At 49.4% G+C, this 12,021-nt stretch overlaps 1 protein-coding gene across 7 annotated transcripts in view; it reads right to left on the bottom strand.

The window, feature by feature from the left end:
- The window catches only part of LOC135045518 (complement receptor type 1-like), a 537,897-nt gene that overhangs the window by 210,479 nt on the left and 315,397 nt on the right, over nucleotides 1-12,021 (bottom strand). For all 7 annotated transcript variants that reach the window (XM_063955306.1, XM_063955305.1, XM_063955309.1 and 4 more), the window contains one exon: nucleotides 6,723-6,902. In XM_063955306.1, coding sequence (XP_063811376.1) covers nucleotides 6,723-6,902 — 180 coding nt within the window. The remainder of the gene's footprint in view (nucleotides 1-6,722; nucleotides 6,903-12,021) is intronic.

Below are 12,021 nucleotides of genomic sequence, written 5' to 3'. Positions count from 1 at the left end.
GACACTATAAAAAAAGATGTTCAAGAGTATGTCAATTCGTGTCCTCAATGTGCTCAGCACAAAACTCCACGTCTGCCGCCTGCGGGTTTGTTGCATCCTTTATCCATTCCTAAAAGGCCTTGGACTCATATCTCGATGGACTTTGTTACTGAATTACCGCTCTCTAAGGGTCATAACACCATTCGGGTGATCATTGACCGATTCTCTAAGATGGCACCTTTTATTCCATTGACCGGATTACCCTCCGCTTCCAAGTTGGCCCTGTTATTTATCCAAGAGCATTTCCGCCTGCACGGGTTACCTCTGGAAATAGTCTCAGATCGGGGAGTACAGTTTACAGCGAGATTCTGGAGAGCCCTCTGTTCAACTCTACAAATTAAGCTCAAATTCTCTTCTGCTTACCATCCACAGACTAATGGGCAAACTGAACGCGTCAATCAGGATTTAGAGACTTTTCTCCGTATTTACCTTTCCCCTTCTCAAGATAACTGGGTGGAGTTGTTGCCGTGGGCTGAGTTTTCCCACAACCATCTTTATCATTCTTCTACTGGTGAGTCTCCATTCTTTATTAATTATGGATTTCATCCCCAAGTTCCGGAGTTGCCCATTTGTCCTCCAGAAGAAGTTCCTGCTGCAGCCTCAACTCTCCGACATTTCACTCAAATTTGGAGCCGAGTTCATGCCAATCTTAAGAGGGTTTCCGGTCGCTATAAATTCTTTGCGGGTAGGAAACGACGAGCAGCTCCTCAATATAAGGTTGGTGACAAGGTATGGCTCTCTACCCGCAATCTTCGTTTGAAAGTACCCACCATGAAATTTGCCCCAAGGTTCATTGGTCCTTTCTCAGTGCGGCAAGTCTTGAACCCGGTCGTTTGCAAATTGGAGTTGCCTTCCCACCTTCGAATTCCAAACTCCTTCCACGTCTCTCTCCTCCGCCCCCTCATTCTAAATCGGTTCCACTCAGCATCTCCTAGGCCAACTACTACAGTGTCTGAAGCTGGGACAGAATTTGAAATCAAAGCTATTCTTGACTCTCGTTATTTTCATAAAAAATTACAGTACTTGGTAGAGTGGAAAGGTTATGGTCCTGAAGAGAGAAGTTGGATCGATGCTACTGAGGTAATGGCTCCCCGACTGGTTCGAATCTTCCATTCCAGACATCCAACTAAACCCGGAAAGTGTCCAGGGGCCACTCCTGGAGGAGGGGGTACTGTCACACCCCGCGGGCAGCGGCGGCCGCGCTTGCCTCTGCGGGTGTCCTGGATGGCCTGGCGTCTCTCCCCTCCGGCGGCCTCGGGGGTCCGGCGTCGGGTCGGCGGGTCTCTCCGGCGGCTCCCGGAGCGAGGGCGCCGCCATGCTGCTCTAGATTAGGTAGGCGGAGCGGGGCTGACGTCATCTGCCCGCTCCGCCAATCAGACTAAGGCGGGAGGTTCAAAGCCAGACGCCGAGCAGGGAGCCGGCGCCTGTGTATCATCATTCTGCTTGTCAGAAGCAGTGATCTCCAGAGCTCCCTTGTTCCTGTTTCCGCTGTGCTTTCCAGTATTACAGTGTCTCCAGTGTCTCCAGTGTCTCCAGTGTCTCCAGTGTCCCCAGTGTCTCCAGTGTCTCAGTGTTTCCTCACGCCTCCAAGCGCCCGAGCGCCATCACGCACCTCCGTGCCTCCAAGCGCCCGAGCGCCATCACGCACCTCCGTGCCTCCAAGCGCCCGAGCGCCATCACGCACCTCCGTGCCTCCAAGCGCCCGAGCGCCATCACGCACCTCCGTGCCTCCAAGGTGCCCGAGCGCCATCAAGCACCTCCGTGCCTCCAAGCGCCCGAGCGCCATCACGCACCTCCGTGCCTCCAAGCGCCCGAGCGCCATCACGCACCTCTGTGCCACCAAGGCGCCTGAGTGCCATCAGCACCTCAGTGCCTCGGCACCTCAGTACCTCAGTGCCTCAGAACCTCAGCACTCTGGTGCCTCAGCACCACAGAACCTCAGCACCTCGGTGCCTCCGCACCTTAGTACCCCAGAACCTCAGCACCTCAGTACCTCGGTGTCTCAGCACCTCAGTGCCTTCAGTACCTCAATAATACCAGCACCTCTGTACCTCAGCACTTAGCACTTTTACTAGTCTTGTTTTTCAGGAGACCTTCATCATTCCTCCGTGCTTCCTGCTTACCGTCTTCATCCTGTATGAAGAAGACCTACATCCGGCCATCTCTATTGCGACCCAGTAGCGGTTCCTCTTCCCAGTCACCGGAAGAAGCCCCGAGTCCACAACACCCTTCGACCAGGTCAGTGATAGGTCTGACCGAACCGTCCGGTTTCGGAACCACAAACATGGTTGAACAATAACCCCTTCCCTGTTGAAGGAGGGGATCCTCGACCACCGCCTGCTAAAGATAAATTTTTTGTACTGCATTTAACACTATCTCCTTCTCTAGGGGGGAAGACGGTAGGGCCGATTTGAAAAACCGGCGAGGAGGCACCTCTTCGAATTCCAGCTTGTAACCCTGAGACACAATTTCTATTGCCCAGGGATCCACCTGGGAGTGAACCCACATGTGGCTGAAATTCCGAAGACGCGCCCCCACTGGCCCCGACTCCGCCAGTGGAGCCCCAGCGTCATGCGGTGGATTTTGCAGAGGCCGGGGAGGACTTCTGTTCCTGGGAACTAGCTGTATTGTGCAGCTTCTTTCCTCTGCCCCTCCCTCTGGCAAGAAAGGACGCACCTCGGACTTTCTTGTTTCTTTGTGAACGAAAGGACTGCATTTGATAATGCTGTGCTCTCTTAGGCTGTGGGGGAACATAAGGCAAAAATTTTTACTTTCCAGCCGTAGCAGTGGAGACCAGGTCCGAGAGACCTTCACCGAACAATTCCTCACCCCTGTAAGGTAAATCCTCCATATGCCGTTTTGAGTCGGCATCACCTGTCCGTTGCCGAGTCCACAGGACCCTTCTGGCAGAAATCGACATAGCGTTTATTCTAGAACCCAGCAGACTAATGTCTCTTTGAGCATCTCTCATATAAAGGACAGCGTCTTTAATATGCCCCAGAGTCAATAAAACAGTATCCCTATCTAGGGTGTCAAACTCCTCTGATAAGGTATCAGTCCATGCCGCTACTGCACTACAGACCCAGGCCGACGCGATTGCCGGTCTGAGCAAGGTACCTGAATGTGTATAAATGGACTTCAGGGTACCCTCCTGTTTGCGATCAGCAGCATCCTTGAGGGTAGCCGTATCCTGGGACGGCAGGGCTACCTTTTTGGTCAAGCGTGTTAAAGCTTTGTCCACCCCAGGGGAGGATTCCCATCGTAACCTGTCAGTTGGCGGGAAAGGATACGCCATAAGAATCCGTTTGGAAATCTGCAGTTTTTTATCTGGAGATTCCCAAGCTTTTTCACATACTGTAACTCATTCAGTTCATGTTAGGGGGGAAAAGTTACCTCAGGTTTCTTTCCCTTATACATATAAACCCTTGTGTCAGGGATAGGGGTTTCCTCTGTGATGTGCAAAACCTCCTTAATTGCTATAATCATATATCGGAGTGATTATCCATTTTTGGCTGTAACTTTGCATCATCGTAATCGACACTGGAGTCAGAATCCATGTCGGTATCTGTGTCAACAATTTGGGATAGTGTGCGCTTATGAGACCCTGACGGTCCCTGCGGCATAGGATCAGGCACGGGTTGAGACCCTGACTGTCCCAATGCATCCACCTTGTCTAATCTTTTATGCAAGGAATTTACATAATCATTTAAAACCTTCCACATATCCATCCAATCAGGTGTCGGCGCCGTCGGCGGAGACACCACATTAATTTGCTCCCGCTCCTCTCCCACATAGCCTTCCACATCAGACATGTCGACACAAGCGTACCGACACACCACACACACAGGGAATGTCTCTTCTGAAGACAGTTCCCCCACGAGGCCCTTTGGAGAGACAGAGAGAGAGTATGCCAGCACACACCCCAGCGCTATATAACCCAGGAATAACACAGTAACTTAATGTTAACCCAGTAGCTGCTGTTTATATGCTTCTTTTGCGCCTAATTATGTGCCCCCCCCCCCCCTCTCTTTTCTACCCTCTTCTACCATGTATCAGCAGGGGAGAGCCTGGGGAGCTTCCTCTCAGCGTGCTGTGGAGAAAAAATGGCGCTGGTGAGTGCTGAGGGAGAAGCCCCGCCCCCTCGGCGGCGGGCTTCTGTCCCGTTTAAATTTTATTTCTTTGGCGGGGGCTCCTACATATATACAGTGCCCAGCTGTATATATGTGTTCATTTGCCAGAATGAGGTCCCAATTGCTGCCCAGGGCGCCCCCCCCTGCGCCCTGCACCCTAACAGTGACCGAAGTATGTGTAGGTGTGTGGAGCAATGGCGCACAGCTGCAGTGCTGTGCGTTACCTCCAGTGAAGATCACGAAGTCTTCTGCCGCCTGTGAAGTCTTCTTGCTTCTCATACTCACCCGGCTTCAGTCTTCCGGCTCTGCGAGGGGGACGGCGGCGCGGCTCTGGGACGGACGGCGAGGGTGAGATCCTGCGTACCGATCCCTCTGGAGCTAATGGTGTCCAGAAGCCTAAGACGCAGGACCTAGCTTCAGAGAGTAGGGCTGCTTCTCTCCCCTCAGTCCCACGATGCAGGGAGTCTGTTGCCACTAGAGCTCCCTGAAAATAAAAAACCTAACAAAAAACTTTCTATCAGCAAACTCAGGAGAGCTCACTGAAAAGCACCCATCTCCTCTGGGCACAGAATCAAACTGATGTCTTGAGGAGGGGTAGAGAGGGAGGAGCCAGTGCACACCAGGAACTAAATTCTTTCTTAAAGTGCCCATGTCTCCTGCGGAGCCCGTCTCTCCCCATGGTCCTTACGAAGTCCCTAGCATCCTCTAGGACGTTAGAGAAATATCCCTTTCATCACAGTTATTTGTTTCACAAAAACAATATTACACATTGTCTTTTTTATAACATTTTTCCACATGTTATATGAACACTGGAAATGAGTGAAGAAGAAGAATGTAAAAAGTACACAGAAATCAATAATCAACATCAAAGGAACGTATTGATTTTCTTTCTTCTTTTCTCTTTCTTATACATGATGTATATATTCTAGAAGACTAGCGCCCAAAACTGTGCCATCTCTTCATACCACATTTTGTACTGTACGGTGACACCCCAATTTTTGGCGCACATTTCCAAGAGTATATCAACCCTTTTCTTAACCTCCCAATAGGAATGCCTGCAGTGCTCTGACTGGCAGGTAGGACTTCCAGTAGGAAGTCACTGCCAGTCACAGTGAAGCCATTGCAGTCTCATGAACTGCATCTGGCTTCACAGAATCTGTGCTGAAGTGACGGATTTTACATGGGGGGGGCTGCAGTCCTCCAGCCCATAGGCAAAATCCGCCACTGTATAGTATATATTATTTGAGACACATGCGGTATCAGAAATGTTGTGGAAAAGTGATGGGCATTCCATGGTGGCTACTGAGCGGTGGCTAGAAATGCACACTGCCAGGAATACAATAGGATGAGTGATAACGCTCTAAATATGGGTTGGGTGTGCTATCCTGGCTTTCAGGAGCCGGACAGTCACAATTCTGGCAACAGAATCCCTATGGTCACAATGCTGACGGAATCCGGTAAGTATTCTGACCCTAACCCACCTCTCCGCAGCCTAACCTGAACTTCCCCTTCAGCAGCCTAACAAGCCATTCCCTAACCCTAACAGTCCCCTCCCACAGCATAACCCTAAACCTAACCCTAATACTCACCGTCTGTATCAGTTGGCATTGTGACCGTTAAATTCATATGATAAACAATAAGCAAATCCACAATGCAATCTAACGCACCTGTTAGGTGGCTATCTAGGGGGCCCATTTTACATTGACACCCCTTTACTTTATTTTATCAAGGGAGCTGCAAGTACAAAAGGCAGCGGAGGCACCAGTGTAAAAGAAACACATCATGAAGTGAAGTGCATGCGCAATAAAAACAAAACAAAAAGAAGTAGCAGGGAAATAAGTACATAATGCACAAATGGTTTAGAGGTTCTGTTTGATCGTATTGCTGGTAGTTACTTTATTTATCAACCTGTACAATATATTGCCAGCTATGAAGTCCACCATTACAGAACATCTGCATATCTTATGGTATGAGACAGTGTGCCAATTTTCAGTAGTTACAGTGCATTTATGACACTTTGTATAATCCTATAATATATTCAAAAACGTCAGCATGTGTTGTAGTTGATGGGGGGGCGTAGATAAAAATACATTTTGGCACTCCCCCCCCCCCACGATTACCCCCACCAATCCCCATGCGGGGAGTGCTTAACCCCAGATCACCGTGGAGACTTTGACTTCAGAACTCCGGTGCCGCAGCATGCAGCCCTGTGTCCTGTCCTAACCGGCTCTCAGATGCATTACTGGGAAGAGTTGTGGCCATGCTGAGCCTGCTGGGACATCCCCGCCTCCTCCCAGTAATGCATCTGTGAAGAGCCGGCTGGACAGGACATGGGGCAGCATGTTGTGGCGCGGGAGTCTTGAAGTCAGAGTCTCTGCGGTGATCTGGGGGTAAGCGCTTCCCCTCCCCAGCGCCTGCGCCTCTGATATGTTTTTTTGGGGGGGTGCATGCTGCCCCCTTGCCCCCCCCCCCCCATTCCAACGCCTCTGAATATAATGTAAGTTTTCACTTTTCTTTTTGTGTGTGTTGATATACTGTAAAATGACTACTTACCAGTACATGTTGGCAGCTCAGGCTCCCACTGACTATTTATGTTACATTTTACAATGTCAGATCCATTCAACACATATCCTGGAGAACAAGCAAATTTCACAGCGGAATTCAAAAAGTATGGGCCTAAAATTCCAGATAACTTCCTTGCATGGGGTACAGATGGGTCCAGACACTGAATGGCTGTATAAAACAAACACATACTTATCAATAAACATAAAATGAATAGTTTTTATGTCACCAATATAAAAAGTTGTGTTATATAGAGGCGTGTTATTCTATTTTCATATATTTATTTCACAATTACAAAAACACACTAGGGCAGTGGTTCCCAAACTGTGTGCCTTCTGGCTTGAGGTGCCACAAAGCTCTTGCAGGGATGCCTTAGGTTGGTGGTCCAAGACCAGTGGTTGAAGTGGGAATTTTGAAGAGGGGGTATGGAAAATTTAAGAGGATTTAGTGTTCACTGTCAGGAGTACTGGGGCGGTGAGACAGTCTTGGGTGGTGAGTAGAGATGTGCACCGGAAATTTTTCTGGTTTTGTGTTTTGGATTCGGTTCCGCGGCCGTGTTTTGGATTCGGACGCGTTTTGGCAAAACCTCCCTGAAATTTTTTTGTCGGATTCTGGTGTGTTTTGGATTCGGGTGTTTTTTTTCAAAACCCCCTCAAAAACAGCTTAAATCATAGAATTTGGGGGTAATTTTGATCCTATAGTATTATTAACCTCAATAACCATAATTTCCACTCATTTACAGTCTATTCTGAACACCTCACACCTCACAATATTATTTTTAATCCTAAAATTTGCACCGAGGTCACTGGATGACTAAGCTAAGCGACCCAAGTGGCCGGCACAAACACCTGGCCCATCTAGGAGTGGCACTGCAGTGTCAGACAGGATGGCACTTAAAAAAATTGGCCCCAAACAGCACATGATGCAAAGAAAAGAGAAAATAGGTGCACTGTGGTCTGTGTAAGCTAAGCGACACAAACACCTCAATATCACAGAAATGATTTGTTCTAATCAATGGTATTATTGGTCCAAATCACTGGTAGAAAATGACAAAATCACAGGAATTATTTGTTCTAATCAATGGTATTATTGGTCCAAATCACTGGAAGAAAATGACAAAATCACTGGAATTATTCGTTCGAATCAATGGTATTATTGATCCAAATCACTGGTAGAAAATGACAAAATCACAGGAATTATTTGTTCTAATCAATGGTATTATTGGTCCAAATCACTGGAAGAAAATGACAAAATCATTGGAATCATTTGGCAAGATCACTGTAATTAATAATTAATTATAAATCACTGATATTCATTGGTAAAATGTCGCTATCGCCTGCCTAGTGAAGCGGAATCTAGATGGGATTTTGTACCGGGGACACAATAACTTCATCAATTGTCTAAATCCCAATGCATTAATGGCGGAAAACGGACGCACGTCTAACAGCGCACTGATTATACTGAGAACTGATCATACTGATCAATCACTGATTATACTGAGCACCAGTGCTTAAAGTGGTCCTAGAGAGGTGGTGGAACTCACCCCCCTCCCCACGGCGCCCATGTAATAAAGGGGTGTGGTCTCAAAAAGAAAGGGGTGTGGTCACACAATAGTAATAATGCCCACAGTAGTAGCACCCAAGTGTAAATTTTGAAGTGGGGGTATGGAAAAGTGAAGGTTGTAATTATGTGCGTGCCGATGGCGTGCGCGCTCCTGAAAAGGGGGCATGGCCACGCAAAAGGGGGTGTGCCCTTCAGAGTAGTTTATCACACCATATACCCCTTATACACCACAATAACAGGACCCCTTTCACATTATAGCACACAGTATGAGCCGAAATTCACATTATACCACACAGTATGAGCCGAGATTCACATTACACCACACAGTATGAGCCAAATTCACATTACACCACACAGTATAAGCCGAAATTCACATTATAGCACATGGTATGAGCCGAAATTCACATTACAGCACATGGTATGAGCCGAAATTCACATTACAGCACATGGTATGAGCCGAAATTCACATTATAGCACACAGTATGAGCCGAAATTCACATTATAGCACACGGTATGCGCCTAAATTCACATTATAGCACACGGTATGAGCCGCCATTCACATTATAGCATACAGAATGAGCCGAAATTCACATTATAGAGTGACAGAGTGACAGGGAGAGTGACAGCAGGGACATGGAAAATGACAGCAGGGACATGCAAAGTGACAGCAGGGACATGGAGAGTGACAGCAGGGGCATACAGTAGGCACTAGAGAGAGAGAAAGGCAGCAGGGTAAGATTACCTGTTTAGCAGCGGCGGTGGTCTGCGGTGCTGTGGATGAGTAGGCTGTGGTAGGCGTGGAGTGGAGAAGGCTGTGGGCCTCGGAGATAGTGCGGAGGAGGAGGCTGTGGGCATGCAGAGGTCCGAGGGCGGGGCGGCAGAGGAGGCTGAGGGCGGCTGCAGTGGATCGGGAACCAGGCTGGCTTTATTATCCCTGCCGCCGCATCGAGCTCCTGTGACCACGGTGCTAATATTTCAAAACTGCTGCGGACCATCAGCCAATCAGCGACAGATTTGAACTAGTAGCACCGCAGTCACAGGAGCGCGATGCGGTGGCAGGGATTATAAAGCCAGCCTGGTCCCAGATCCGCTGCAGCTGGGAGTCTGGAACCAGGGCTCCCAGTGCGGCGGCGATGGTAGGGGCGGAGCGACAGAGGGCGGACCAGGAGCTCAGCTTCTTTGTCAGCCCATACAGTAATGCCCACAGCAGTAGCACCCTTTATACTATGCCCACAGTAGTAGTGCCCCTTATGCAATACCCGCAATAGTAGTGCCCCTTATGCAATACCCGCAATAGTAGTGCCCCTTATGTCCCCAAGAGTGGTGCCCCTTATGAAGTGTCCCCTTTACAATGCCCTCATTAGCAGTGCACCCCATCAGTAATGCCCTTAATGGTAATGCCCCTGTGTAGTATTGCCCCCAGTAGTAATGTTGCCTGTAGTAATGCCCCCAGTCGTTTAGCCCCGTGTAGTTTAGCCCCAGTAGTCATGCCCCCACTGGTAATGCCCCTGGAGTTATGACCCCAGTAATTTACTCCCCCCCCCCCCTTTAGTTTAGCCTCCCAGTGGTAATGGCCCCAGTAGTTTTGCCCCATGTAGTTTAGCCCCGTTAGTAATGCCCCCAGTAGTTTGCCCCAGCCCCCCTGTAGTTTGCCCCCTTGTAGTAATGCCCCCAGTAGTAAAGCCCCCCAGTAGTTTGCCCCTTTGTAGTTTGTCCCCAGTATTAAAGCCCCCCAGTAGTTTGCCCCTCTGTAGTTTGACCCAGTAGTAAAGCCCCCAGTAGTTTGCCTCTGTAGTATAGCCCCCCAGTCATTTGATCCTCTGTAGTATAGCCCCCCCAGTAGTTTGCCCCTCTGTAGTATAGCCCCCCAGTAGTTTGCCCCTCTGTAGTATAGCCCCCCAGTAGTTTGCCCCTCTGTAGTATAGCCCCCCAGTAGTTTGCCCCTCTGTAGTATAGCCCCCCAGTAGTTTGCCCCCAGTAGTATAGACCCCCAATAACAGCGCCGCTAGTAGTGCACATATGGGAGGGGGGGAGAGAGAGGCACCATACTTACCAAGCCCCGCTCCCGCCGCAGTCTTCTCCTGGCGCCCGCTCCTCTGCACTATGGGAGAGGCGTCATGACGTCTCTCCCATAGCGCGTACTGACAGAGCCGGAGGCAGGAGCTCAGTACTGAGCTCCTGCCTCCGGCTGCCGCTGTGCGGGGAGAGCCGGGCGCCGCTGATAACAGCGGCCGCCCGGCATCTCCCTGCAGCGCCGGGACATTGAGTTAGGTGAGCCGGGGGAGGCTCACCTTTACCATAGGAGTGATGAATCCTATGTAACTCTGAATCTGAATAAGCGTCAATGTGTGTGAGGTATATGACTAGTTGCGGCGCCCCGCCTGTCAACCTCAATGTGTGCACCGCTAGAAGAAACGGGGGTACGGGCTTGGTTCTCACACTTACCGCCGGGGGTGCGTTCCGCGCGCCTGTGCCGGCTCAGCTTCCGTTCCCGAGTCCTCCGGTGTCCTTGCTTGTCCAGTCCGTCTCGGTCCCCGTGTTTGGCCTGTGGCCGCCGCGTTCCTGCTTCAGCGGGTCCCGTCTGTGACTTCCTGCTTTGACGCTCGCGTGATGTGTCACGTGAGCGGAGTACTCGTTCGGCCCCTGTTGTACGGAGGTCCCTCTCTCCAGCCGGGGAGGGATGTCTGTAAAGTTCAATGTTCAATGTGTAGTGAGACAAGTCATCCAACGCGTTTCAGCAATCTGCCTTTTTCTAGGATTACATGCCTTAAGTCCTAGAGTCATTTATATGCTTGCTTGATTGTGGTGATTGGTTACCGTTCGTTTCATTGTACATGCCACCTAATACTATTGGGTGATACTGATTCATCCGCTGTCACTCATGTTAATGTGAAAAAGCGTCCTACTTCAATGGCAATGGCCTACTGTACTGTACAACTATATACTGTTGGTCACCAAAATGCTGCACTGTACTACTATATATACTACTCACAAAAATGCAGCACAGATATGGAATGGATACTTGCAGTGACACAGAGCTGCAAGATACAGCAATGGCCTACTGTACTGTACAACTATATACTGTTGGTCACCAAAATGCTGCACTGTACTACTATATATACTGCTCACAAAAATGCAGCACAGATATTGAATGGATACTTGCAGTGACACAGAGCTGCAAGATACAGCAATGGCCTACTGTACTGTACAACTATATACTGTTGGTCACCAAAATGCTGCACTGTACTACTATATATACTGCTCACAAAAATGCAGCACAGATATGGAATGGATAATTGCAGTGACACAGAGCTGCAAGATACAGCAATGGCCTACTGTACTGTACAACTATATACTGTTGGTCACCAAAATGCAGCACACTGAGCACAGATATTTGCAGCACACTGAGCACAGATATTTGCAGCACACTGAGCACAGATATTTGCAGCACACAGAGCACAGATATGGAGCTTTTCAGGCAGAGAACACAGCCACGTCCTCTCCGTTCAATCTCCAATGCACGAGTGAAAATGGCGGCGACGCGCGGCTCTTTATATAGAATCCGAATCTCGCGAGAATCCGACAGCGGGATGATGACGTTCGGCCGCGTTCGGGTTAACCGAGCAAGGCGGGAAGATCCGAGGATGCCTCGGACCCGTGTAAAATAGGTGAAGTTCGGGGGGGTTTCGGATCTCGACGAACCGAACCCACTTATCTCTAGTGGTGA

This window comes from Pseudophryne corroboree, chromosome 2 (genome assembly GCF_028390025.1).
Source record: "Pseudophryne corroboree isolate aPseCor3 chromosome 2, aPseCor3.hap2, whole genome shotgun sequence".
NCBI lineage: Eukaryota > Metazoa > Chordata > Amphibia > Anura > Myobatrachidae > Pseudophryne > Pseudophryne corroboree.
Note: the sequence above shows the minus strand (reverse complement) of the source record. Positions and strands in the feature narration are given on the sequence as shown.